Genomic DNA, 24429 nt, shown 5'->3' on the forward strand with positions numbered 1-24429 from the left:
TCATGGGTATTTTGTGGTCAGAAAAAAGTCCCGCCAAAGTCGCGAAAAAAAAAATTGCGGGCATTGGTCGCGTGCGCGCGGCAATCAAAGAACGTTCACACCCTGTATATAATCGGGAACTCAATAAACAACGCTTTGGGAGAGTTGACAAAATTCGAGGAATATGAATATTTCATGAACATTTTGTTACTTTCGTGGTCCAATGTTCGCAATGCCTCGCTCACGCCACAAGCTGCAAGTACACGCACTGGCAAAGTCTACTGAAAGCTGCACTCCATGAAAGAAAGGAGTTTTAATGAGTCGTTCGATGGGGTTAAAAGTATCTCGTACTAGACTTCCATTTCTACTCTTCTCGTGACACTCTACGCCGCGGTGGCTCAGTGGCTATGGTGCTCGGCTGCTGACCCGAAAGACGCGGGTTCGATCCCGGCCGCGGCGGCTGAATTTCTTTGGAGGAGAAATTCGAGGCCCGTGTACTGTGCGATGTCAGTGCACGTTAAAGAACCCCAGGTGGTCGAAATTTCCGGAGCCCTCCACTACGGCGTCTCTCATAGCCTTAGTCGCTTTGGGACGTTAAACCCCATAAACCAACCAACCAACTCTACGAGCAGTGTGAACGTACTCCGTCTTCGGGAGAGCAGCACATATGCAGTAGTCTTCCCCTGAAGGGAGTTTTAGGGGTGTAAACCTGCTTCTGCACTGCAAATAAGGTGTAGAAAGGGAATAAGAAGGTGGTTTATGGGGTTTTAAAGTCCCAAAGCGACTCAGGCTACGAGGGGCACCGTGGTGAAGAGTTCTTGGGCTTACAATGTGGAGTTGCTAGGCAAGGCATGATTTTTAGAGGCCCCGGGAGCACCTGCTCCGCTAAGCGAGAAATTTTCTTTGAAAAAAAGAGCACTTGCCCCAAATTTTTTGTCAGGTGAAGAAAGTTCATGAAAGATACCGTGCAAGCAAGACCGCCCCCACCCCTTCGCGTCAAACGTCTTCTCCAAGTGTTGGCAGTAAATGCACCCCCGGCTGTTACCGCATGCTCGCGTAATGTAAAAGTGCTGCAAGTGGGAAAACGCAACACTGCCATCCTCTTGCTTCCGATTCCACTGAAGTCTACCTCCGTTGCGAAACACGGGGTGGTAATTACTGCGCTCCGTCTTTTCTAGGAAGTGACTGCAGCAGGACCCAGCGCTGGCAAGGCAAGCCGGAAGGAATACATTGCTTCACCACTTTTCCTGGTGGCGCAGGCCACCACGCGTATCCAAGGGGGCGAAATGATACCGGAGCCCTTACACAGCGGAGCCTCTTTCTGTCTTCTTTCACTCCGATCTTCCTTCTTTCACGGCGCGGATGAGGTGTCCGCCGAGAACTATAATAGTTATGCATCTTACCCGTTAAGAAAAACCACTTTTTTTTGCCCGTGTGCTATGGCGGTGGTGATGCGTCTTTCCTGTCCTGAAAATCCCTTTTTATTTTTGGCCGTGTGCTATGGTGATGGTGAAACTATTGAAATCATTTGGCAAGAGAATTCGAGGCCCACAGGCCCCTTGGGTCTCCGCACGACCCCACTCACGGTCTAAATGTTCATGCGGTATTGGTCCATGACGTATGCGGCTCGGCTGACGGCGATCTTCTGCCTGGCCAGGTCCGCTGACCGCAGTGAGGCCTCCCAGTTTCGGAGAGGCACCCGTGTACTGTGCGATGCCAGTGCACGTTAAACCACAGGTGGTCGAAATTATTCGAGAGACCTCCACTAAAGCATCCCTCATAGCCTGAATTGCTTTGGGACGTTAAACCCCATGAACTAAACTATCCACTGTACATGGAGTTTTTATTTCCTTATTTCAGTCCCTTTATCCGCTCCTTCAGAGCGAGGTTGAGGTGTCCACCGAGAATTGAGACATCGTGTCCTGCGTTTCCTCAAAAACCAATCGCCATTTTCAATGAATGAAGCGGTTATCTAAACTGGCGAGACAGTGAACACTCTTTGCAGCCGCGGTGGCTCAGTGGTTATGGCGCTCAGCTGCTGACCCGAAATACGCGGGTTCGATCCCGGACGCGGCGGTCGAATTTCGGTGGAGGAGAAATTCTAGAGGCCCATGTACTGTGCGATGTCATGGCACGTTATAGAACCCCTGGTGGTCGAAATTATCCGAAGCCCTCCACTACGGTGTACCTCAAGGGACGTCAAACCCCACAAAACAAAATGGCGCCCATTTCAGTTCAGGGGAAGCTCGGTAGGCTAGCTACCGCTTTGCTGCCACGATGAGCGGAGTTTGGGAACCCATTTGCGCGTCCTTACGCACTGCCGGCGCACTTAAGCAACGCAGTGCTTAAATAACTTTAGTTCTACCCGCCAAAGAAGCCAAGGCTGCTAGGTCGCGTGATTTCCGTTTCTACCCACCGCCTGCACAGAGAACCTTGGAGAGACTCGGGGGACCCGAAGTTGAGGCGCGTTGCGGCGGGAAGTATCCGCGGACGGCTGCGTTTTTAAGCGAGAAACCAAAACACCGCTTCGCTACACCCGGTAGTGACCCGCACGCTCACGGCCTTCAGTGACGTGCATGGGCCCTCCGCACTTGGCTCCAGTCCGACCGTAAACAAGCCGCAGTAAACACGGATTTCCTAGCTACGGGCTTCGAAACCCAGCCGGGTTTCAGCGCCGGCTCCAAGCGTCTGACGACTGTTTCTTTTCTTTTGAGAAAACGGCGCGGAGCCGAAGGTTTCGAAAAACACACGCAAAAAAAAAGGACGCCCGGTCTCGTGCCTCTAATTGCGTCCGAGCTTCCCCACCGACAAAGCGCAACATCCGTCCCCATCATGAGAGCAGAGATGCAAAAGCCGCACTGCTCGGCGGCAGGCAGTTGCTAAGCGCGCGCGACCGTCGGGCGCATCGCGGGCCGCAGGATCCCTCGGCCGCCGACGTCAATCTCCCTTGGCCGCCAGCGCGAAGTCGGCGTCGTCTATAAATACGGACCTTGCTCCATACTCGCTCGCACGCGCCGCCCGAGATCACGAGGTTCCCGGAGACGACGACGACGACGACGGGGAGGGCGAAAGAGAAGCGTGCGCCAGCGCCGCTGGCAGAAGACGACGACGACGTCGGCGAAGAAGGAGAAGACAAAGCCAAAGACAAAGCCCAGCCGGAAAAGCGCGCGCGCTCTTTCAGAGCGGGCTCGCGCCGCCAGTGTACCAGGGTGCAGCAGCCCCAGCCACTGCTGCTGACAGACAACAGACGACGCCACAGCGAGGGGTCCGGCGTACCTAGCCTCTGGCTGTGGGCTACCACAGCTGGCGGGGGCCCTCCAGGAGGGGGCAGCCAGCCAAGGCAAGGACTGACCGCGACCCCAAAGACGTCGTCCCCGGGTATACGTGACCATGGAGCTCCTCGTGCACGGACTCAGCCAGGGCAGACACGTCTACCGCCCGTTTCGCAAGGAGGGCACTGAACTCAAGCCCCGAAAGACTCCAAGGACCCTGGAAGACCTCTGCTACCGGACAGTCATCAGTAGGGCCACGCTGCGACGACTCAAGGGCGGCGACCTGTCTGCGCTGCCACCGTTCCTCAGGCGCCGGCTGACGTCGCTCAGCACGGACGACTTCGTGGAAGTCGAAAGTGCTCCGTTCAGGGACATCTTCGACTTCCACATGTACCACCGCGCGCTCACCTACCGTGTCCGGTGCCCGCTGGACGGCGGCGAGTACATGGCCGCGCACGCTGGCACCTGCTCGGAATCGGAGCAGCTCCCCGACGGCTTCTGGCAGTGGGTGGAGCTGGCGCACCCGAACCTCATGTGCGTCTACGCGCTGGCGCTGGACGACGACACGTCGAACGTGTTCCTCATCATGGACATGCCGGATGCGACGCTCAAGAGACTCGAGATCTTCCTCGTCTCCCAGGGGCTCTGCTTTCCCGAGTACTTCCTCTGGAAGGTAGCCGCGCAGCTCTCCTCGGTCATCATGTACGTCGAGGAGCGGCAGCTGTCCTTCGGCCGCTTCGACCTCAAGAACGTCTACGCCGTGGGGGACAACGTGCACCTGGACAACAAGCTAACGTGGAAGTCGTGCATCGACGCCGCGCCGATTCGAAACCGCGTTCAGTCCATATTCCTGGGCGACAAGATCAACATTGGTGGTCACTACGAGCTACAGGCCAACTCGCCCACAAGTGCTTCGGTCATGTGTCTGGGTTTCGTGCTTACACGACTCGCCAGTATCGCACTGGTGGACCGCAGGCCCTCAGTGGCAAACATCCTGGGAATGGGCAGTTCAGAGGTGGCATCCAAGTTGTGCGGCGGCGTGCTGTTCTTCGACGGCTTCAGGCCCTGTGTTCCTGAGGGTCCAGTCACATACTCATCAGACCTGTTCGACCTACTGGTGTCACTACATTCCACGAACCTGCCGCCGTTGGCTACCATCCACGCGAAGGCCGTTGAGATGATGACGCTCATCATGGCCAGGGAACGCATGGCACGGTTAGGACTTGGCGACGAGGAAAATGATGTGCGTAATAATGAACGCAACGTACCAGTTGGTTAACGTGCAGCATAAGCGTCGGATGACAGCACCATTTTGTGGCCCTTGGCATAGAACGTAGCGAAGCGAACACCTTCCAAGGTTTAGCTGTGACAGGTGCTTGTGTCATCTCTAACGTCATTTGTGCACCTTCTGACCATGAAAAACTGGTACTTTCGACAGGACAAGCAAGGAAACTGACATAAGTTGCAGTTGCACTACTGGCTGAAAGGACACCCAGGACATGATTGCTTTCAGCTTAATATATTGGAAGTTTATTGCATGGTACTGCTGTTCCATGAGCCTGCGATCTGTACAGAGCAGTGGTAACATCTTGCGTTGCGCCTGAAGTGAGTAGCCATTGGACAAACGCGAGAGTCGCAAGCTTTTCCATGAATGTCTAGTGCACATACCCTTGCTGGTGCGTTCGCGGCCTTTTGTGAATGCAGCGTTCCTGGCGATATCTGCAAAGTGCTCAGAAGAAATCAAAGAATGCCCACTGAGGTGGATGTGTCGTTTTAGAGAGCTTTTATCTTGACATAAAAGCAGATGTGATATTCAAGCCTATTTTTGTACTATCAACCACTTGTGAGGTATGGTATATTAACAGAATGCTTTCTCCAAAGCATATCCCCCAATTAAAATTCCCAGCTTGGAAAGGGCTGATAGCAAGAGTTCTGATCAATGCGAAAAAGTAATAATCCTAAATAGTAGCGCTGGCGCTATAAATGTGTATGTGCTAGGCCTTTACTATTACCGCAATTTGAAACAGCTTCTGATACACTTGCCAAACAGTAGCAGTGTCTGTTTCCTGGCAATTCTGGGTGATGTTAAGAACAGCGCTCACGCCACTGTAAACTGAATGCAAAGCAACAGTGGAGAAAAGGACACTTGAAAAGTGATACTGCAATAAGCAACTGTTCTTGTGTATATAAAAACGATAAGACCTTTTTCATTGTCTCCCAGCAAAATAAAGCTGCAACAGAGCACCACTACACTTCTAATGCATGGTCACTGCATCGTCATCATTATCAGTCTGACTACGCACGCACGCATGCATGCATGCACGTATGTACAGGCACGGCCATAAGTAAACGGAGCAGGCTATTGCGTTCGAAGCGCAATCACACTTTCTCCATTGGTAATGAAGAACCGTTGTTTGTCTACAAGAAAGCCCACCAACCTCCGCTGACAGCATGCGCGTACCACTGCTGGAAATTTCAATTAGGGGACGCGTGAAAAATATTCGAAGACATTTGCGTGCTCCGTTTACTTTTGTCCGCGCCTGTACGTATGTACGTACGTACATATGTATGTATGTATGTATTGCGCTTCAACTTGAAAAAGCAAAGGAGCATACGCATGACCATGCCCAATCATGGCTGAAAGACGAGTAAAAAATCGGATAACCTCCAGGCAATCCATGTAATGTACACAATGAATTCATAACCATAGCTTCACTTACTATTATAGTAACAGCAAAAACATGAAAGTTTCGTCAACAAAGATTTTTGTGCTGACCATAAACACGTTTTCTTTAATGTTCCTAAAGAGGCCCATAAACCTAGCACGAGAAAAAGGCAAAGTAAACTGCGCAATAGTCCAAAAATGCTGTTACTCGCACACAATTATCTGCTGTGGTTACTGTTGGGCCGTCCCTTGATATCTCAATCACTTTGTGTAGATTTTTTGTACGGCTGCACCAGGGCACTACATCAGGGCTACATCGAGGCCTTTTTCATGCCGTAGGTCCTCACTCCCAGCAGCTGTGGTTTTCTGGGCTGGAAGTCCACTGGTAGTGCATTCTGCGAGCTCTCACAGGAGTACTAGGATGTAGCAATGCTGTGGAGGCATGATTAACTTCTCAAGGCCTCAAAGCATCTGCCAAAATTTCCCAATAATATGGCCAAAAGGAACTCTAGGAGGCCTGTTGCCTTCGATTAGCACGAAATTTAGTACTCCCAAAATATTCTAATTTTACCACATTACCTAAATTTGCAAAAAATAAGTCATTTACAATATACTGACAGTGCACTCGTTTTGTGGCTTCCCGCAGGATGGCATTTTGACATGCGCGCAGCTCAGAAAGAGATCACAAAACCAGCAGATGGCAGCAAACGTAGATCAAAGACAAAACAAAAAATCTACAGAGAATGTTTACTACATTTGAATCGGAGTGAAAGCACGGATTTCTGGTAAGTTGAAGACGACGGTGAGCAGGCAGTGCCGCGGGATGGAGCAGATGGAAGTTGGTGAAGACAACGCTCTCCAATGCAAAGCACGAGAGTGCGGTGCAGTTTAACACGAGGCGCGTTGGCTGCGGCGATAGCCTAGTGGTTTCGCTGAGCGGCCCTAAAAAAGGAGATCTGTTCGCGCCGTTGCGGGTTCACCTCCCAGTCGTGGATGTTGATTCAATTTCTTTTTCATGGTTTGACCTCTAACTCAGCTGAAGATCAAATTTACACGGTCCGCGATTGAAGCCCGAGGTCCCAATGTGAAGCTTTCGCTTAAAAAAAACGGCACACCTTCCACATTCATGCATGGCCCAGCTGGCTTTGAATTGCCAGTGGTCCTGTACATTCAGATTCTCGCATGACGCACGCTCCAGAGGTTACCAGAAGCCTGCCCCGGAAGCCTGAAAGTGACGGCCAGCGAGACCAAGCCTGGTAAATGGCGCACAGTTAAAATTTTTGTTAGCAGAACAAATTCACCTATGAATTAGCCATTTTTTTTTTTACACAGAGCTCCACACATCCTGCACGTAACGCATCCCGATGTAAACCGTGTGCTACCTGCAGCTTGGCCAGAACTGCCTTGGAGCCCGCAGATAGGCCGGCTCTGTGCATGTTTGACCCCCAACTTTCGAGTAGCCATTTTGGCAAAAATGATGTCTACTAGTACGCAGCAATGTACAATAACTGCTCTACCAATGCGGCCTTGCTTTACGTCTGTATGGGATAAAACCACCACAATGTGACTGGTTTTTCTTTACTCTACTGACCTGCTATTGCTAAACACCGTTCATTTGTCTGCGGGTCACCTGCATAATGTTACAAGTCTTCATGCAGTCTACAACAAAAGGCTTAGCAACATGATGTCCTGGTCAGTGTAAAAAAAGAGATTAGCATCCAACACAGGCAGCAAAGAAAACACTCCATGCGACTTGGAATTCCGCTACTAACACAAAATTCATTCCTACAACTATACAAGTTCCACAAGGCTCAGCTTGATGTCTTTTAAGCACTGGCTGGCTGTTTTGATGCGTCGCCAGTTGTGTCTGTTGCCTGTTGTTGCGCTTGCCTGGCAGCTTCCTCCAGGTCCTTTTTCCGCTGCTCCTTCCCACGAAGCACAGCTGTCTTGAAGAGGCGGCAGTAGATTTGTATCGCGGCAGGCGTGTCATCATTTCCCGGGATCGGGTAGGTGATGAGCCGTGGATCGCAGTTGGTGTCGACGACGGCCACCGTTGGGATGAGCATTTTGTTGCACTCCTTGATGGCAAGGTGTTCCTCAAAAACTGAATCGAGCGTCGAAAGGAGGATCACAGTGTCGGGAAGCCGCATGACTGTACCGAACTGCGCCGTCGAGTTTGTGAAGAGGCCGGGCCGCCACCACCGGGTGTGGGCGAACTCCCGGCACTCCCTGGCCGTCTCCTCCACCATGTGAGCAGTCTGCGGGGTCGAGATGGGGGGTCATCGTCATCAGCCTGACTATGCCTACTGCAGGGAAAAGGCCACTCCCAAGTCTCTCCAATTAACCCTGTCCTTTGCCAGCTGCAGCCACCGTATTCCCGCAAACTTCTTAATCTCATCCGCCCACCTAACTTTCGGCCATCCCCTGCTACGTTTGCGATCTCTTGGAATCCACTCTGTTACACTTAAGGACCAGCAGATATCTTGCCTTCGCATTACATGCCTTGCCCAAGCCCATTTCTTCCTCTTGATTTAGACTAGGATGTTGTCGATCCACGTTTGTTCCCTCACCCACTCTGCCCGCTACCGATCTCTTAAAGTTACACCTATCATTTTTCTTTCCATAGCTCGCTGCGTTGTCCTTGACTTAAGCTGACCCCTCTTTGTTAGCCTCCACGTTTCTGCCCCATAGGTGAGTACCGGTAGGATACAGCTGTTGTATACTTTTCTCTTGAGGAATATTCGTAAAATACCATTCATGATCTGAGAGAACCTGCCATATGCGCTCCACCCCATTCTTATCCTTCTCGGTATAAGAATGGGACCAATGCACTCTAGAGTTCTTGCTTAAAAAGTTTCAAGGTCTAAATATGACCTCCAACTACTAAAATATATATATATATATATTTCCCACCTACAAAGCCCAGAAATGGCGATTTCGGAGCGAAATGCAGCAGGACTTCGTGCCCGTCACTTCCCATGACCCATCCCCAATGGCCGCGATATTGGTTTTGTTTGAAGGCTGGGCCCCTTCCCCACTACCTGGTATTACTTACTATTGTGAAATATTTTTGGTACGTCAGCATTCCGCTGTTTTCTGAGGCCTCTACAACGCGATTTTCTCAGCTTTATGTTTTTTGTAATTATGTGTGTATGGTGCAATTTCAATTCCTGAGGTACTACCATATCGTTTCGGTGCTTCCGCTCTTTCCATCAACGGAAGTTTGCAAGAAGGACGTAGTCTGGAGCTAAGTAGCACTGTTTGTCTTCGTTTTTCAGTCCGTACTATTGGGGGGCCACAGTGTGAAATTAAACACCCTGTAATCTTTTAATCTGCAAGTGCCTTCCATTTACTCGAGGTGCAATAGAGGTAACATCAAGTGGCGCAAAGAACGTCAGCCTTGTCACTGAAAGGCGACGCTTTTTAAGGATAGATATGCAGAGTTATGTGATGCTGTTAACTATTCGAGGGCATGACATACCTCATACACCATGGAGCAGTGCTCACAACAATGAGGTAAGAGGATTCTAGAAATTTTTTTTCAAACCTGGTCACAGAAGTTCACTTTTGGCAGAACCTAACTTATTCAATATGCTTTTCAGAATGAGCACCAAGTGAATATTTTAAAATCAAACACTCCACTTTAGATATTAAACGCCAGATGTTTAGATGAACAAGCTCACGGGAAAGGGCAATGGACGCATTTGTGTAGGTACTATACACGTGAGATCAATATAACAAGCAGCACAGAGACAGAGAGACTTTAATGATAAAGGAGAGGTCTGCCTGGTTGTTAGCCTAGCATGCTACTCCAGAAAAGCAGCACAACCATTAAGTACAGCAAAGGGAGATAAAAAGATGCTGTGCTGTGTGTAGCTTCCAAATGAGTTGTCCTCGCATAGAATGCCTGCCTGTAAATGACACCAATTCCCACCAAAAATAATCCTGTTGTTTTTGGTTTAGTAACCCTACATGCTCCATCACGCTCAGGTGTGATGAGGTTCAAGAAAATCGCAAGCTATTCTGCTAAATCTGGAAAATCCCTAAATTCAGCACCTGACTCAGCCAAGGAAGGTCTTTGTGTGTTGTGTTTTATGGCCCATAAGTGATCAAGGCTATAATGTGCCAAATGCAAAAGAGGAAGGTCTTTGTTTTCGTTTTATGAATATACGCAATTGAATCATTCAAGTAATTTATTCCGCTGGAAGATTGGCAATGTCGGGATTTGGTAAATTGAGGTCTGACTGTGCTCTTTCCCACAATGCACTTCAAATGACTAACCTGTTGGTGCCTGGTAACAAAGAGAATGATGCCGTCACGGTAGGCAATGTGTGCAACGAAGTTGAGGGCGCAGAAGAGGTGCTCCAGCGTCTTGTCCAGGTCGATGACATGGTAGCCCAGCCTGGAGCCAAACAGGTACGGCCGCATGAGGTCGTTGAGGAGGCCCTCTTTGTGGCCCAAGTGGACACGGGCCTCAAAGAGCTCTTGAACCGACAGGAGCTTGCCAAGGCCAAAGTAGTCAGCATGCTGCAATGGGTCCAGCACCGACTTGGTGCTGCCTGCTGGGTCTGCAGAGGTACGGGAGATGGAGAAAAAACATAACAAAATCTTTTACTTCCAAAATGCAGTGCAGCGCTGTAGCCATAGTTCACATTTAAAAGCAGAGCAAAATGTATGCACTATCGGGGACAAAAGTGGAATACTCCACGCGACGGGAGCCGGAGCAACGGAAAACTGCATTGCAATGCCATCTACAGGCGGCATCTGGAATCAAGACAGCCAATGCGTGGCCTTCATTATCAGCATGCACGCCACTTGGCTTGTTTCAATGTTTGGTGCTATAGCTCGCCAAAATGCCGCAGTTTTCCGTTGCGCCGGCTCCCGCCGTGTGGAGTATACCACTTTTGTCCCCGATAGCACATAAAAAAGTGTATGACTGTATTATACGAAATACTTCTTAAAAAACGGTATAAATTGACTTTAAAAGCTGCAAAGAAAAGCAGTTTAATTTTCAACTGCTATCAACAGCATGTTTCACGAACCGAACTTGTGCAGGCAAAAAAAATTTCAGCTGTGTTTCCTTAGATATCTTACGAGAAAATGTTGCATTTAGCTTTTATTTTGTTGTCCTTGGCTGCATTCATGTTCTTTGTGTACAAGTTTCAAATGGCTTGTGAACAGTCTTTCTTGCACTGAATTTGTTACATCACCAGTTTGGTCTCCTGAATGCAGTATACTATAAATAAATCAACAAATAAAACAATGAAGGACCAGTCCTGAGAAGAAACCCAACATCAAGAGAAAAAATGGAGAAACCTCTTAAGCTCTGAGAGATGAATATTTGCTTTGCATGTCAGAGATTTATTTAACAATTTGTAACCTTCTCTTAACGGACTATAGACACCAAATTTTTGCTCGTGAGTTTCCTTATTTCAAATGATGCATTAGACATTAATATACATTTACCACCCTGGGATATGTGCCTATGGCTGCTAAATAATTTATAGTTGCATTTCTTCTTGACGCTGTTTCAGTTACGATTTCAGAGACGGAACAACAGCTGTGATGTGTAGTTGGTCTTTAGGCCACATGAGGCACGCAAAAAAAAAGAAAAAAGAAAACGACAATATAATTGCCATTCCAGATCTTGAAGCTAACTGTTTTAAGTGTTGCAATGAATTAAAACTATGTATCAGCATATATACTGCAGTTTTTTTCATTCCTCACATGACCTAGAGGCCAACTACACATCACAGCTATTGGTTGAACCAAAACCGAAACGGCATGAGAAAAGAAATTCAATCGCAAATTATTTAGCGGTTGCAGGTGAATACCACGTGTTGACCTATGTATGTCTAATGCGTCATTTGAAAGCAGAAATCACGCAACTAAGATTAGGTGTCTACAGTCCTTTAATCCAGAAATGTGGAGTAGGCATTTTGGACCTCCACTAAGTTCAATCATTGCTGATACATATACACGGTTTGTGCGCCCCATCATTAAGTGCACAGCATAAACATGTTCAGCTTCACGCTTTCGTTTCATTCAAATCTTAAGCATCTTACTACTGCACAAGAAGCAACCAAGGCTTATCAGTATTACTTGCAGGCTGTGCTGTGACCATGCATCCTGAATGCTGGTTATCAAAGCGAAATTAAAGAAAAACTAATCCTTCTGCGAGCAGCAACCACAGCCCAAGATTTTATTCTCGCGTGATACTACACTCGCAGCAAAGCGTCAAACATGGGCTACTCATATCTTAAATGACAAAACTAAACGAGCACCATGGACCTTCGGACATGTCCTCGTGTGCAAAAGGCGACTTCTTACTGGTGTGGTGCAAATGCTAATGCAGTATCTGCATCGCCTGCCCTCAATTGCAGTTGCGGCAATCTTGACTTAAACCACAGGGCCAACAGGGCCAACGCCGTGCACTTCACAAATTTCAATACAGCTCCGCACGAATAGCACGGCTGTCAACACAGCCCATTACACCACTGGCACTCATCACTTTCAGGGTTATTGCACTCTTGCATTACGCTTTTTTCGCATCGTAAACAGACTTAATCCCTCACGCTCGTACGTTCTTGTTAACTTCTCCGGAAACATGACACCCACGCTGTGTGCGCACCAGTATCCCGTACAGCAGCTAGCTACGCAGTCGCGGCTGCAGAAAATTAAAAAGAACAAATCAGCCTCATCTTCGCATTCATTTACGACATCCCAGATGCACAACAAATTTTCTCCTCCGATCTCATGGCTGCTTGTAGGGCCAAGCTTATCCACTGTGATGAGTTCAGCTGTGTGAAAACTTCAGTGGAATGAGTCCTCACCTTCTGTCTTCGGTTGTGGACTAGCTTGCTGGCTCAATGCACTGTGAGTGCCGAGGTTCCGCGCCGACGGGGCGTTTCTGTGCAGGGATCCCAATAATCCTGCAACGAAAGACCGTCGATGATGCGAAAGCCGAAAGCACGTAGTACGAGTTGCGAGGAGGAAGCGAATATGCGCAAAAGCTTCGGAAGCGGTACAGTAAGCACCTTCGTGTCCTCGGATGAGTCACGGTTGGCTCAGGGAAAGCACTTCATATACAGGGTGACTTTATTAAGACGAAGCTTCACGTAAGAAAACGGAGTTTCAAGAAAAATACCCACCGAAACGGCGCACGACGGCACGCATGGCGGGCGCCATTTTGAACAGCACACACGCGAGAGAATGGACAACCTAGAGTTGTGGCCAACTAACCAAAAGTGGGTTTAGATGTTCGTGAAAGCGGCATCATAACTTTTTTTATCAAAATAGTGGACCTCATAGAATCAAAATTCAGGTATGTACTAAAAAATTTAGTTTCGAGGTCACTGCTAATTATGCATGGCGGAGTTTCGATTTCGAACGCACTTTGCTGACATGTGACAAATAACAGGGACAAATAACCAAGTCAAATATGGCAAGTATCGTTTATTAGCTACATGACTGACCTTCTGACTCGCCGGCAAATGCTCTTCATGCATCCGTCTCACCCCAGTTTTACTATCAACGATGCTATCAACCTAGCAACAAGGGCAACAAGTCAACAAGTCAAATGAGAGTCGCAGGGAGAGAAAGAGAAAGAGGGCAAAGTCGGAGCCGAAGATTGAGAGAGAGAGGAGGAGGTGCGCGCAGCATCGGTAAAGAAAGCGCGCTATGGGTGGAGCCTTGGCGACGGCGGCGGGATGAGGAAGATACGATCGACATGTGCAAACGTGACCTTGGACTACTAGTGCCTTCGACGAATCGACATAATCAAAGGAAAACTGGGAGACGAAGTCACGCAAAGTCGTGCGTCGAGTCTCCGCCTGTGCGCGCGCTCGCCCGATCATCGCGCGCTTCTCCTCTTCCGAGCGACTCCATCGTCTCCTCAACCACGCCGATACCCGCGCAACATCAACAACGCCTCGACTCTTCTGCTCATTCTTATGGCATGGATCGACTCCGTCCTCGCGTCCCTCCTGCACAACGTCTTCCTCCCTCTGATCGTGCTCACAGTTTGCCTCAGGTATGCGCTACAACGCGACTACACCACTCGGAGACTCAAGCTCCAAGCGTGGCTCTCCAACTACATGTCGTATCGGGAGACCGGGGCCATGCTCGAAGCCAAGGAGATCCTCTTCAGCAAGCTCGATTCCATCGTCTCGCGCGACTGGTACCTGCGTAACCTGGGGCTCATCCGGATCCTCGAGATAGGTGCCGGCTCCGGTTCGAATCTCGCCTTCTACCCACGCAACTGTCACCTAGTCGCAGTGGACAGCAACCCGTACACGGCCTCTTATCTTCGTCGAAAGCTTACGCGCGTTCCGGTGCTCCTTGAGATGTTCTTGGTGCAGAACAGCGACTCTTTGAACAATGTCAAGAGCCGGTACGTTGACGCCGTGGTCACCACGCACGTGTTGTGCGGTGTCAAGGACTTGGATGCGATCCTCAAGGAGATCGCGCGAGTACTGGCGCCGGTGAGTTGGATGAATGAGCGCGCATGTTGCGGTTGGGAGAAAATCGCGTCGCGCGTGAGCCTCTGCTGATGTGAGCACGTGAACAAACGACAGCACGAGCGTTTTCCTTGTTTTGGCGAAAGCCCGGAGGGTACGTATGTTTTTAACGCGGCCATGTAAGCGTTCGAAAGGAGAACGCCGTTTCCTTGAGTTCGAGGTCCCAGAAGTCGTGCCCTGTCTGAGCTTGCAGAATAATCAGCGTCCAGGGTGCTCCAGTTCATGCCTTGATAAGATAAGCGAAATAACCAGCGCTCCTTCCTAGAAAACAAATTTAATCCAGTAGTTCTTAGCCTGCAGGCAACAACGAAGCTTGAGAATATTCACATGCTGTGTTTTTGTTCTGGGAGACTTTAAACATATACTGCAGCCTAGCGGTGAATGTTATGGGCCTTATTACTAAATGTTGCATTGCACAGAGGCGGAGAGTGAGAGAACAGATATTTTGCTGCTATGTTTAAAATCGTTGACGTGGTAGGCTGGGAGAGGACTCTTGGAAGAGGGAAAAACAAATATTTTACCAAAATAAACTGTTAAAGTTACAGATATTGAAATCTGTGGTTATATTTCATTTAGGCTCTTCTGCTTGGGGACATACCGTATTTATTTGCATAATGAATGCACTTGCATAGTAAGCACACCCGCATTCAAATGTAGGAAAATTTTAATTCATTCCCATGTTAAGTTTACTGCACGTTACAATAAATGCACCTACCATATCAGCCTCAGTTTCTCTGGGAAAAAGGTGCATTCAAATATGGTGGACGTTAATGCTTTTCCCACCTAGAGAGCTGACCTGCTCAAGCCCAGATTTTAGAGAGGTGGCATTTGGGGGCATTTTTGTTTAATACTGCATTTGGATGCAGGGTGCTTTCTTGTTTCCTACAAAATAAATTCAAGCACGTCCTCACATCTGGCAATTCCAAACAAAAGTGTGTTCTTTAACACGGTAGGAATCATGGTTCCATCTCCTGGCAAGTGCAGAAAAGAAGTCACTGGGTGGGAAGGATTGAAGTTGCTTATGAGAGTGGCGTGTGCCTTGCTGATATCCACTGGCCGGCTGTGATATTGAAACTTGCACATGATAGAACAAAAAGAGCAGAATAAAATATAAGGCAAATGGCTAGTGCTTTATCTAATTTGTTCCTCTTCCTCTCTTTTTTTTTTTGTGCACTAATTACAATGTCCTTGACAAATTGTGTAGACTAGCCCAACTTTCACCTGTAGACATGCTGTTTAACTGATAATGACATTCCCTGCATATTGTGGTGACCTTCACTTTCATAGAACTGTGCGCAGTTGCTGAGTGGAAATTTTTCTGGCTGAACTGAAAGCTTTCTGTACATGTTGAATCACTGTCGCAAACAAAACATGCCTTGTTACCGGTGGCCTTCTAGCAGTAGTAAGGCTTTGTTCCTGTCTAGCAGCGAGGCATACGCTGACAGTGGGGAACAGCAGTAAAGTTCTACATGTACATGAAATGGCTGCACTGTATGCAGACAAGTGCGTGTTGCAAGCAGTCACTTCACATACAGGCAGCCGGGATGTCGTTGAGCTAAAATTCCTTCATGCTGGGACATATGAGAACACAGATTTTTTTTTTTTTAACCTTCTTTTAGCTTCTCTGGTAAAAAGGTAGGAGAGATGTTGCATTACCTTCTTGGTGTATATCTATTAGCTTTAGCTAATTCCCGTTCTGCTTAATCTGTTACTGATTTTATGATAATTAATTGAAGACTAACGCAAACAGATTTTGTTTCTGTGGCTTGGCTCTAGAACCTTTTTGGTGTTTAATGTAGCTCTCTGGAAGTGCTTTCAGGAAGCCGTGCAAAATGCCTAACTATTCATGAATGCTGGAATGTGATTACAACATTGTGCACCAATTTCCTGCAATGGCAGAAAGCATATGGGATGTTCGAGCAAACATTAAACTCTGCTTTGTTGTGCATTTTCCAAGGAAATAGAAGTAATATGCGCTCCAAGACACTAGGCCACATACATTGTGCATATAGTTTCATGCTCAAAGAAAAACTTGTATGTAGAGATTGAGATGAAGTCGTCACTGTGAATTATGTTTTAATTTTACGTAAACAACTTGAAAATATAAGACAAAAGCATTTTTCGAGGTTTTGTATAAAGCACACACTACATATTTCACTTAACATTACTCCTTGAGGAAGATTCAATCATAGGCCTGCTACTTGTTATTAAGGGGTGCTGACATTTTAAGTAAACTGTAACTTTCTTGTGAAAATATTGAGTTCCTTGTGGCCAGAACAAGTACTTCTTTTATTCAGTTTTTGTGTGCGAGATCATTTTTGCTGATGCAACATGAAACCCAATGACAATAAGTAACTAACAATTTCCTGCACTGGTCTTTTTTTCTATTCTTGAGCCCAATTCCATGTGGGATGTAACTAATTGACTAATGACTTCCTGCAGTCATTTTTTTGTTTTCTCAAGTACAGTTCCTTCTTTTCTTGCTGCTCTTGCAGCTTGGTTATAACCGACCTACGTACATGGTGTTTCATTGCAGGGTGGGAAATTCTTCTACGTGGAACACATGCGGCATGATCCCGGCGACTGGCGCCGCTACGTTCAGATGCTCGTGAATCCGCTCTGGCGGAGGCTCTTCAACGGCTGCAGTCTAACACAGGACTTGCACGACGGCATCCAGAACTCTGCGCACTTTGCCTCTGTTTCGCAGTGCAAGGTCTACTCCGCGCGGAGCAAGTTTGTGGGCATATTCCTCAACCCAGTCCTGGTGGGCATCGCAACCAAGAGGGACTTCGTGCACCGGAGGCCAGTGAAGTTGAGCAACGCATTTCTGACTACCCGGGCTATGTAGAGCTGTGGAGAGCATTGTATGTGCCCGCAGTTGACATGACAGCAAGATGAGTGCTGTCTTTATGACATACAGTGTTCGCAAAAAATGCATAAGCCACTTATACAGATTTCACGCATAACTTTACTCTGTTTCATACATAGCAGGCAACGCTGCCAAAGCTAGCGCGCCTGTTGGCGCAGGCTAAGTCCGCATGCAAAAAGTAGTTCGCCGTACAACCAAAGCGAACACAAACATATTTCGTAGCGACAAATCTTAAGTGCCGTGACTGGCACCTCCTGGACTTTGTTTTACCTCTTGCCACATTTTTCTCATGTGACTCTTCGAGATTTCGAAAGCAAAAAGTACACGTGGCAGTATGATACGTGGTTGGTAGAGTGAATCGCCCTTACTCAATCTGCGTCCAAAAAGTAGTTCACACTCCATGAAAATTATGGCCAGAGAGCCCGAACACTGAGCACCTCACAGCTTCGACCGTGGTTTTCAATGCTACCACTTCGTTTTATACCGCTCTTTGTATTCGTCCTGTAGTGTAGCCGGACCGGAAACAATGACCGGAGTTTCGAGAAGAACAAATGATATGTGGCAGAGTTATGTAGTTTCACGGCTGCACTACTTCAGCAACCTCTGCAGCGTTGCCTGCTGTGTATGAAATGGAGTATAGAGTCGTCACCAGAATTTGTGATGGTGCCTCACAAAAGCCTTGGGCTGGTGTAATATTGCAGTTCCATCAAAGTTCTATCCGATTTTTCTTTTTCTTTTTTCTCTTCATCTTAGGCAGAAGCGATATCACACCCCACATTTGCTATTCATTTTTGCCATCAGACTCTTAGATGGCTGCGTATTTTATTATTATTAGCTGAGCAATCGATGTAGAGTGAAAATCAGAACAATGAAATGGAATCTAAATGGAATAATTTCATTATCCCAGCCGTGGTCATGTATGACGTGGCATGTGCGTTTTTGACGAATACTGCACGAACAGCCTGTGCCAAAAGCTCAGAATCTGCAAGGCCCGAGTTATGTGAGTAGTCAGAGCTGAATCTGTGTTTTGATGCAGCCAGGTGTGAAATTTTAGCTGGTGAAATTCTCGAAGTGAGGTGTAGCAACTTTCTAGTCTAGAGTATGTGTAAACTGGTCCATTTATTGCAGGGTTTTTTGAGAAGGCAAGTCACTCTACTGGGATAGGAACCTGTTTGTCGTGCATCTCAATGTGTCGCTGAATTATTTGAGTTTGCACAAATTCCTGTGCTTTCTGGGAGCTCTCAGGGTGCTAGTTACTAGCTTTGAGGCCAGCCGGTGTGTTGAACGAATTAGCATGCTAGTCATGAACTTAGTCATGGTTAGTCATGGGGAACTTAGTCATGAGCTAGTCATGAAGAGAAAGCAAGATAACGGGGAGGCAGAAAGTTAGTGGGCGGGTGAGATTAAAAAGTTCGCAGGGATAGGGTGGCCGCAACTGGCGAAGGACAGGGTTAATTGGAAAGACATGGGAGAGGCCTTTGCCCTGCAGTGGGCGTAGTCAGGCTGATGATGATGATGAACTTTTGGTTCAGGCTGTGCGTACCATGCGTCACTCCTTTAGGCGAGCTCAGTTAACTGTTATGCCTGAAGCTTTAGTTCAGGAGCTTTGGTTATTAGTGCACATTAAAAAAACTAGCTTCACTTGCTAAGCTATGTTTATTGTTCAGCATCTACAAGTAGCCTCGAAAACCAAGAGTCACATGCTTGCCAACTCTGAATTGAGACTGCAACAGCGCGAAATACTGAGCACCGTTTTTGTCTTGCCTCAATTGTTGTCTCCACCGTTTGCACTGTTGCAGTGTGAATTGTAACCAACTTTCCCAGCCTTTTGTGCCCCAGAAGTACATTGCTAACTCTTACTGGTATGTAGTGACAAAAGGACCTGTGGTTTTATCCTTATGTTGTGGATCAGGTCAAACTTGTTACCTACTTATAATTGCAGTGATTACTGAATCTATTAGTGCTTGTTTCTGGTTAGATGTAAAGAGCTTGTCTTTCTGAACCCCACGGTAACAAGAAAATTTTTATTTTCTCTAAATCTCAGCCATATCTTTACTCTCTTTTGTGGTCAAACACTGAGGGAATGTAGTAAGAAGGTGAGATAACTGATGGTCATTAACGGTAACGGGCTGGATTTCAAGAGAGGGCAAGCGTAGCAGGGGGCAGGAGAAAGTTAGGCAGGTGGCTGAGATTAGGGAGTTTGTGGGGATACGGTGTCCTGCTTTTGAAGATGCTACTTTCGAATGCTGAACTTGCTATCCATTCATCATTGTTTACAAAAGCCAATGAAGCGAAGCTTCAGGCCTGAACTAAAGCACAGAGAACAAGTTAAGCTGAGCGTACAGTCTAGCTGATACTCACTCTTTTTATTGATTGCAGATATTCAACTTTGTATTCGTGCCTATCACCCAAAACTGCGTGTATGCAGCTAAAATAACATCAGTGGAATGTGGGAGAGTGTGTTTTTAAACCTGCCTTTTGCTTTTGTGTCGTGGTGGGAGCTACCAAGGTGTAAGGAAAAAAAAATTGCCATGCAGACCGTGTTTTCTATGGCTCCACTTCTTTATTGGAAACTTTTTAATAGAACATGGGGATGTTAGCAGCAGTTCTTTTGAGGTAAATGTCCACTGACTCATGCCACCAATCAACAGCATCTTCTGGGCATTGAACATCTTTGTGAAGTGTCTTCATCTGCAAGAGTAGTAGAACTCGAGATCAAGTTCTGCTTTGATGCCATTTTGATGCGCTTGATTTTGTGAGCAACGTTTACAGGATCTAAGCTGTCATAGCTCACCTTATGCGTATTTGAAACTGTTCGATTCTCTTTCCATTCTTCAAGAGCCTCACGGTTTTCAGACTCTTATAGCGATGCATATGATCTACTTGCACGCATTGTAAATATCTTGATCACTTTTTCAGTTTTTGAAGTTTGGACATTTTGCTCTTGATATATACTAGCGACCATGCATTTATAAACACAGTTGGTGGGGAAAGCATTTCTAACTTTTAGCATACAGCTTTTTGAACCGGCCTTTATTTGAAGGCACAGCATCTTTATTGTTGACAAATGTAAAATACTATGTCATTTTCCTACTGATGGCTGATAACCTTGACCATTGGTTTTTATAGACTATGAAACACCAATCCCAGCAAATTGGTCCCTGCTTGTGCAGTCCTTTTCATTTTATGACCTCCCCTTGTTAAACCATGCATTTGGAATCGGGTTCCATATTGTTGGCGACCTTTCATGAGCATAAATTGTATGCATTCAGTTCTGTGGTACTGTAACAAACTACGTTGTACATTGTTTTGTGGATGCATGAGAGATCTCGTTATTCTTGACCAGCTGAACAGGCAGTCAAGAAAGGGCACAGAGCGTGTTGTTTTATCTCCCATTTTAGCTGCATCATTTAGTTTGTTCTTTGCATCACGTATTGCAGATGATGTAACTGTTCTTCCCTAGCTGACATATTTAAAGTGCTTTTGTGAGCTTTCTGTGGTGTGAAATATACTCTGCATACAGACGGAGTTGAGAGGGCTGAAGACAAGTGTCAGACTTTGGTTAAGCATGTGACACAATCTGATGCAATAGCTATAAGATTTGTGCATGCATCGTACGATGCTGTATCCTGATCAGTGGTTAATGTGAGCCTCACTTTGTGTCTGCCTAGGTGGCACAACTTGTCTTTCGTACAGCAAAGAACAGCCTTTTCTGAGGCTGACTTCACAAATCTCACAGGCATTTCTTCTTCTCAAGACATTTATTTCCACAATGTGAAAGGTCATTCGACTTCACTGTGTCCTGCTTTTTACAAGTAGAATTAGTGATTTGATCATGGAAAGAATGATGCTGGGAAGAAGTGAAGATATATATGGATCGAGCTTGATTGCTTTGCTTACCATGGTTGTCATGGAGACCAAAGTATAATGAAATAGGCTTAAAACAGAGTGGCCTTTACTTTGCTAACAAAAACTTAGTGTGTGTTGTGCGAAGTGGTCTGAGTACTTAAGGCATTGGTCATTTTTTTTTATAAATTTATGTGCACTGCAAGATTTTAAAACTTTTTGCACGATTAAACATTCACTGGAGGATTTTTAAACCCTCAGCGTTAGTTGCAGTGTTTATGACGTCAAAAGAATCAAGGAGTTCAAGGTTGCCACATGATATTGTGTACTTGTTCATATTTCATAACACATTACAATGTGTTATTGAATGTTTATTGTAAAGCTGCAATGTTGTGATGCCATCTTTTTTTACCTGTGTTTGCTTTTTGCGTATGCGACATTACCTGTTTCAGGGGCATATCACTTGAGGAGCTATACTAAAATGTATGGAATCATGAGAGCCACTTTCAGGTACTTTATGGTGTTTGGTCATCATGAAACCATCAGAAAATTTTAATTCCATGAGCTTCAGTATAGTGAAGGAAATGACTTTAGTCAGGTTTTGAGACGCATTTACTCGGAAGTATTGTATTGGCCTTTTCATCCACTGTAACCATTTTATAAAGTCTGTCTTTCTAAGCACACGTAAAGGTGGCAGGCATCTTTTTGCATTCTGCGGTGGCGTGTGCATTTTAAGCACACACATCAGTCAGTTATCTTTGAGTCTCATTTTGGTGCGCTAATCCACTGGAGACTTTCCTTCTTAGTAGCACATGTTTCGGCTCATATTAAAAGCATATTAAAAGCCTTGCTGCATGTAATGAAGTACATTGCGAGTGCCTTAATTGCATCATAGAGGAATTGTTATCAGAAAATAGAGTGCAGCATGGAATTGAGATTTTGTAACCTGGTCCTTAATACATGGAAAGAATGCCTTTTTGCATCAATTTTCAAAATTCTGTGGTACCCGATGACATGCAATTCGTGATCAGATAAGTTTCTCATTATCAGCAGTAAACAGAAAGTATCCCTGCACTTGCTTGTGATCACAGACTCTTTCATATCTCCAGTGCATTTGATAACAGTCAGGCTAGAAAAAGGTTAAACAACTGACACTGCCGCATAAAAATGCCTGAGCTTGGGCATACATTATGCTCTTGCATGCGATTTTTCTCTAAATCCTGTCTTGCATCTTTTGTGCAAGCCCTGCTTTTCTTACACGTTTGTATTGCGCACTAATCTGAAAGCTTGCAGGGAATTACTTGCTGGCATAAATGGCATTTAATGAGTAGGCATGGCCAGCATGTAGGCTGGAATGACAGGGTGGCAATCTGGTATTGAGCTTAGGGTTGCCAGCTACATCCAACTCCCGGCCACTTGTGCAACCACACTTGGCAAAAGGGAGAGCTGATTAACTCAGTGATGCCTTTCGTTTCAAACTGAGATTTGGGAAAGGGCTGAAGTACATCTGATCTCACTAAAGTTAGTGTGGACCGTTTTACTGAGGCGTCTCCCTTTTTACCTGGGCGGCAGCTCAAGGTTTATTCTGCTGCAGTGACTGTTTCGAAGAATGTAACAGCACGAGGTCACAACTGTGAATAGCATTTAATTCACTTGAAACAACTATGGCTTGGCCAAACTGGGTTCTAGCCCCATGTAACGTTGCTCAGAGAAAACTCTGAGAAAACTTAATGGCAGATCTGTTTGCATGGGAATCATGAGTAGCTTTTAAGTACTGTTATGCTAAGGGTGTTGAGGAAGTGCTCTTGGAACAGCAGTGCTAAACTGCACAGTTGACATGATCACTGATTTACCTTCAGCTGACAAGATAGGGTGGCTGCAGCTGACAAAAGACAGGGTTAATTGGAGAGACATCGGAGAGGCCTTTGCCGTGCAGTGGGCGTAGTCAGGCTGATGTTGATGATGATGATGAAGAAGTGTCATGTCTAAGGATTCCAAGTCGCTTTATGCAACTGTGTGCAATGCTGTCACTGTTGTTGCTCTATTGTTCCGATACCTGAACTGTGGAAAATCCTCCAGTCTGTTCTTGTGGTCAGCACTGTTAATGGCACGGTGCGTGCTTTACAACTGCCACTGCTTCTAATTTCTCTTACATACAACTGTGCTTGCTTGAGGTGTTTCGTGCAAATTAATGCACTGCCTGCTGTTTTTGAGCATATTGAGCACATGTCTTCTAGGGGATGCTCTGAAAACTGTGCTAGATGTGTCAGTTGCAGCCTTCCAGTGACCTGCATGCCTGGGCCTTTGTAGCTACATGCAACTAGTTGCGCTTAGTGGAAGTACCTAACCTAACAGTGCTAAGCATGCTAAGCGGAGGTGAGCAAGGGTGGCATTGAAGGGAGTTGTTTGGTGCCTGAATATTGGTTGAGTTTCTATGCGCTGCTGTAGATAAATTGCTTAGATTATATTGCATGTTAGCATTTAGCTGCTGAAATTTAGTCTGTAGCGCATGTTTATATTGAAGGGCATTTAGAGCACACTCCTCATTCTAATTGCAGTCAACCAGAATTCTGTTTGTATATCTTCATCTTTAATATTCGTGCCCGCAATGTTCCTGTTGTATGCTATACGCTCTGTAGAGGATAAAATCTGTTGTTGTCTTGAAAATTTTATGAACATGGCATTTTACTATATAGATATATAATATATATATACATATACGTATACACACATATACAGACATATGCATTGTTTGTTTGCATTTCTTGTGAACTGATGCATGTAAGTGATGCTCCAGTTACATGTTACTTCATGCCTATCTTTCACAGCCTGTTGTATGTATACAAACATGTGATATTTTTTGTGGTGACTGCGTATTTTTCAAAGGCATATGCGAGAGTTTGAGATATGTATACCCATGTTGGAATTTAGGACTTGAAAATAAAGTACTGGGCTGTGTACGTGTTGTCTTGCTTGCTGCAGCGTTGGGGCAGAATCCATTGCAACTGCGCCATAACTCAACACATGAGACACGAATTAAGTCTTCACTTCGGAACGCAAAAACGCGTCGACTGACGGGTATCAAGTGATGGCATGATTCGTTTCAGCTCACAAAGAGCTCTCATTGTTCATTGATAGTAGCAATAAATCGAGTTGCCGTCTAACATCTGCTATCCTCAAATTTTTTAAATTGCTATTCACCTCTAAACTGCGTCTCTGCCGGCAATTTAGAGCTCCGTCAACGGCAATAAAAAATCAAATCCGCGCGCGTACGGAACT

General features: G+C 46.2%; 2 protein-coding genes across 3 annotated transcripts; one reads left to right on the plus strand and one right to left on the minus strand.

Annotated features, from left to right (window-relative positions):
- Positions 1-7675: 7675 nt before the first annotated feature.
- mRpS2 (mitochondrial ribosomal protein S2) lies at positions 7676-13166 on the minus strand. Its single transcript, XM_089556409.1, has 4 exons — positions 13068-13166; positions 12750-12848; positions 10198-10484; positions 7676-8174 (listed from the first exon to the last, which is right to left on the minus strand). The coding sequence occupies exons 1-4, from the start codon at positions 13102-13104 to the stop codon at positions 7743-7745; spliced, it is 855 nt and encodes a 284-aa protein (XP_089412535.1). The 5' UTR covers positions 13105-13166; the 3' UTR covers positions 7676-7742.
- On the plus strand, positions 12737-24089 carry LOC149331235 (thiol S-methyltransferase TMT1A-like). Of its 2 annotated transcripts, XM_089556411.1 has the most exons (3): positions 12737-13754; positions 13795-14399; positions 16972-24089. In XM_089556411.1, the coding sequence occupies exons 1-3, from the start codon at positions 13496-13498 to the stop codon at positions 17281-17283; spliced, it is 1176 nt and encodes a 391-aa protein (XP_089412537.1). In that variant the 5' UTR covers positions 12737-13495; the 3' UTR covers positions 17284-24089. The 2 variants fall into 2 exon arrangements, with proteins under 2 accessions (XP_089412537.1, XP_089412536.1); XM_089556410.1 differs by having other exon boundaries at positions 12737-14399.
- Positions 24090-24429: the final 340 nt, after the last annotated feature.

Source organism: Amblyomma mixtum, chromosome 8 (assembly GCF_055824585.1).
Source record: "Amblyomma mixtum isolate Tamu chromosome 8, ASM5582458v1, whole genome shotgun sequence".
NCBI lineage: Eukaryota > Metazoa > Arthropoda > Arachnida > Ixodida > Ixodidae > Amblyomma > Amblyomma mixtum.

Coding starts and splice junctions, on each gene's coding strand:
- mRpS2 (XM_089556409.1), bottom strand. CDS start 13,104: ATGGCGCCCGCCATGCGTGCCGTCGTGCGCCGTTTCG. Junction 12,849..13,067: donor TGCCGTCGTGCGCCGTTTCG/GTGGGTATTTTT, acceptor CTTTCGTTGCAG/GATTATTGGGATCCCTGCAC. Junction 10,485..12,749: donor TCCACAACCGAAGACAGAAG/GTGAGGACTCAT, acceptor GTACCTCTGCAG/ACCCAGCAGGCAGCACCAAG.
- LOC149331235 (XM_089556411.1), top strand. CDS start 13,496: ATGAGAGTCGCAGGGAGAGAAAGAGAAAGAGGGCAAAGTCGGAGCCGA. Junction 13,755..13,794: donor CGTCGAGTCTCCGCCTGTGC/GCGCGCTCGCCC, acceptor TCCTCTTCCGAG/CGACTCCATCGTCTCCTCAA. Junction 14,400..16,971: donor TCGCGCGAGTACTGGCGCCG/GTGAGTTGGATG, acceptor GTTTCATTGCAG/GGTGGGAAATTCTTCTACGT.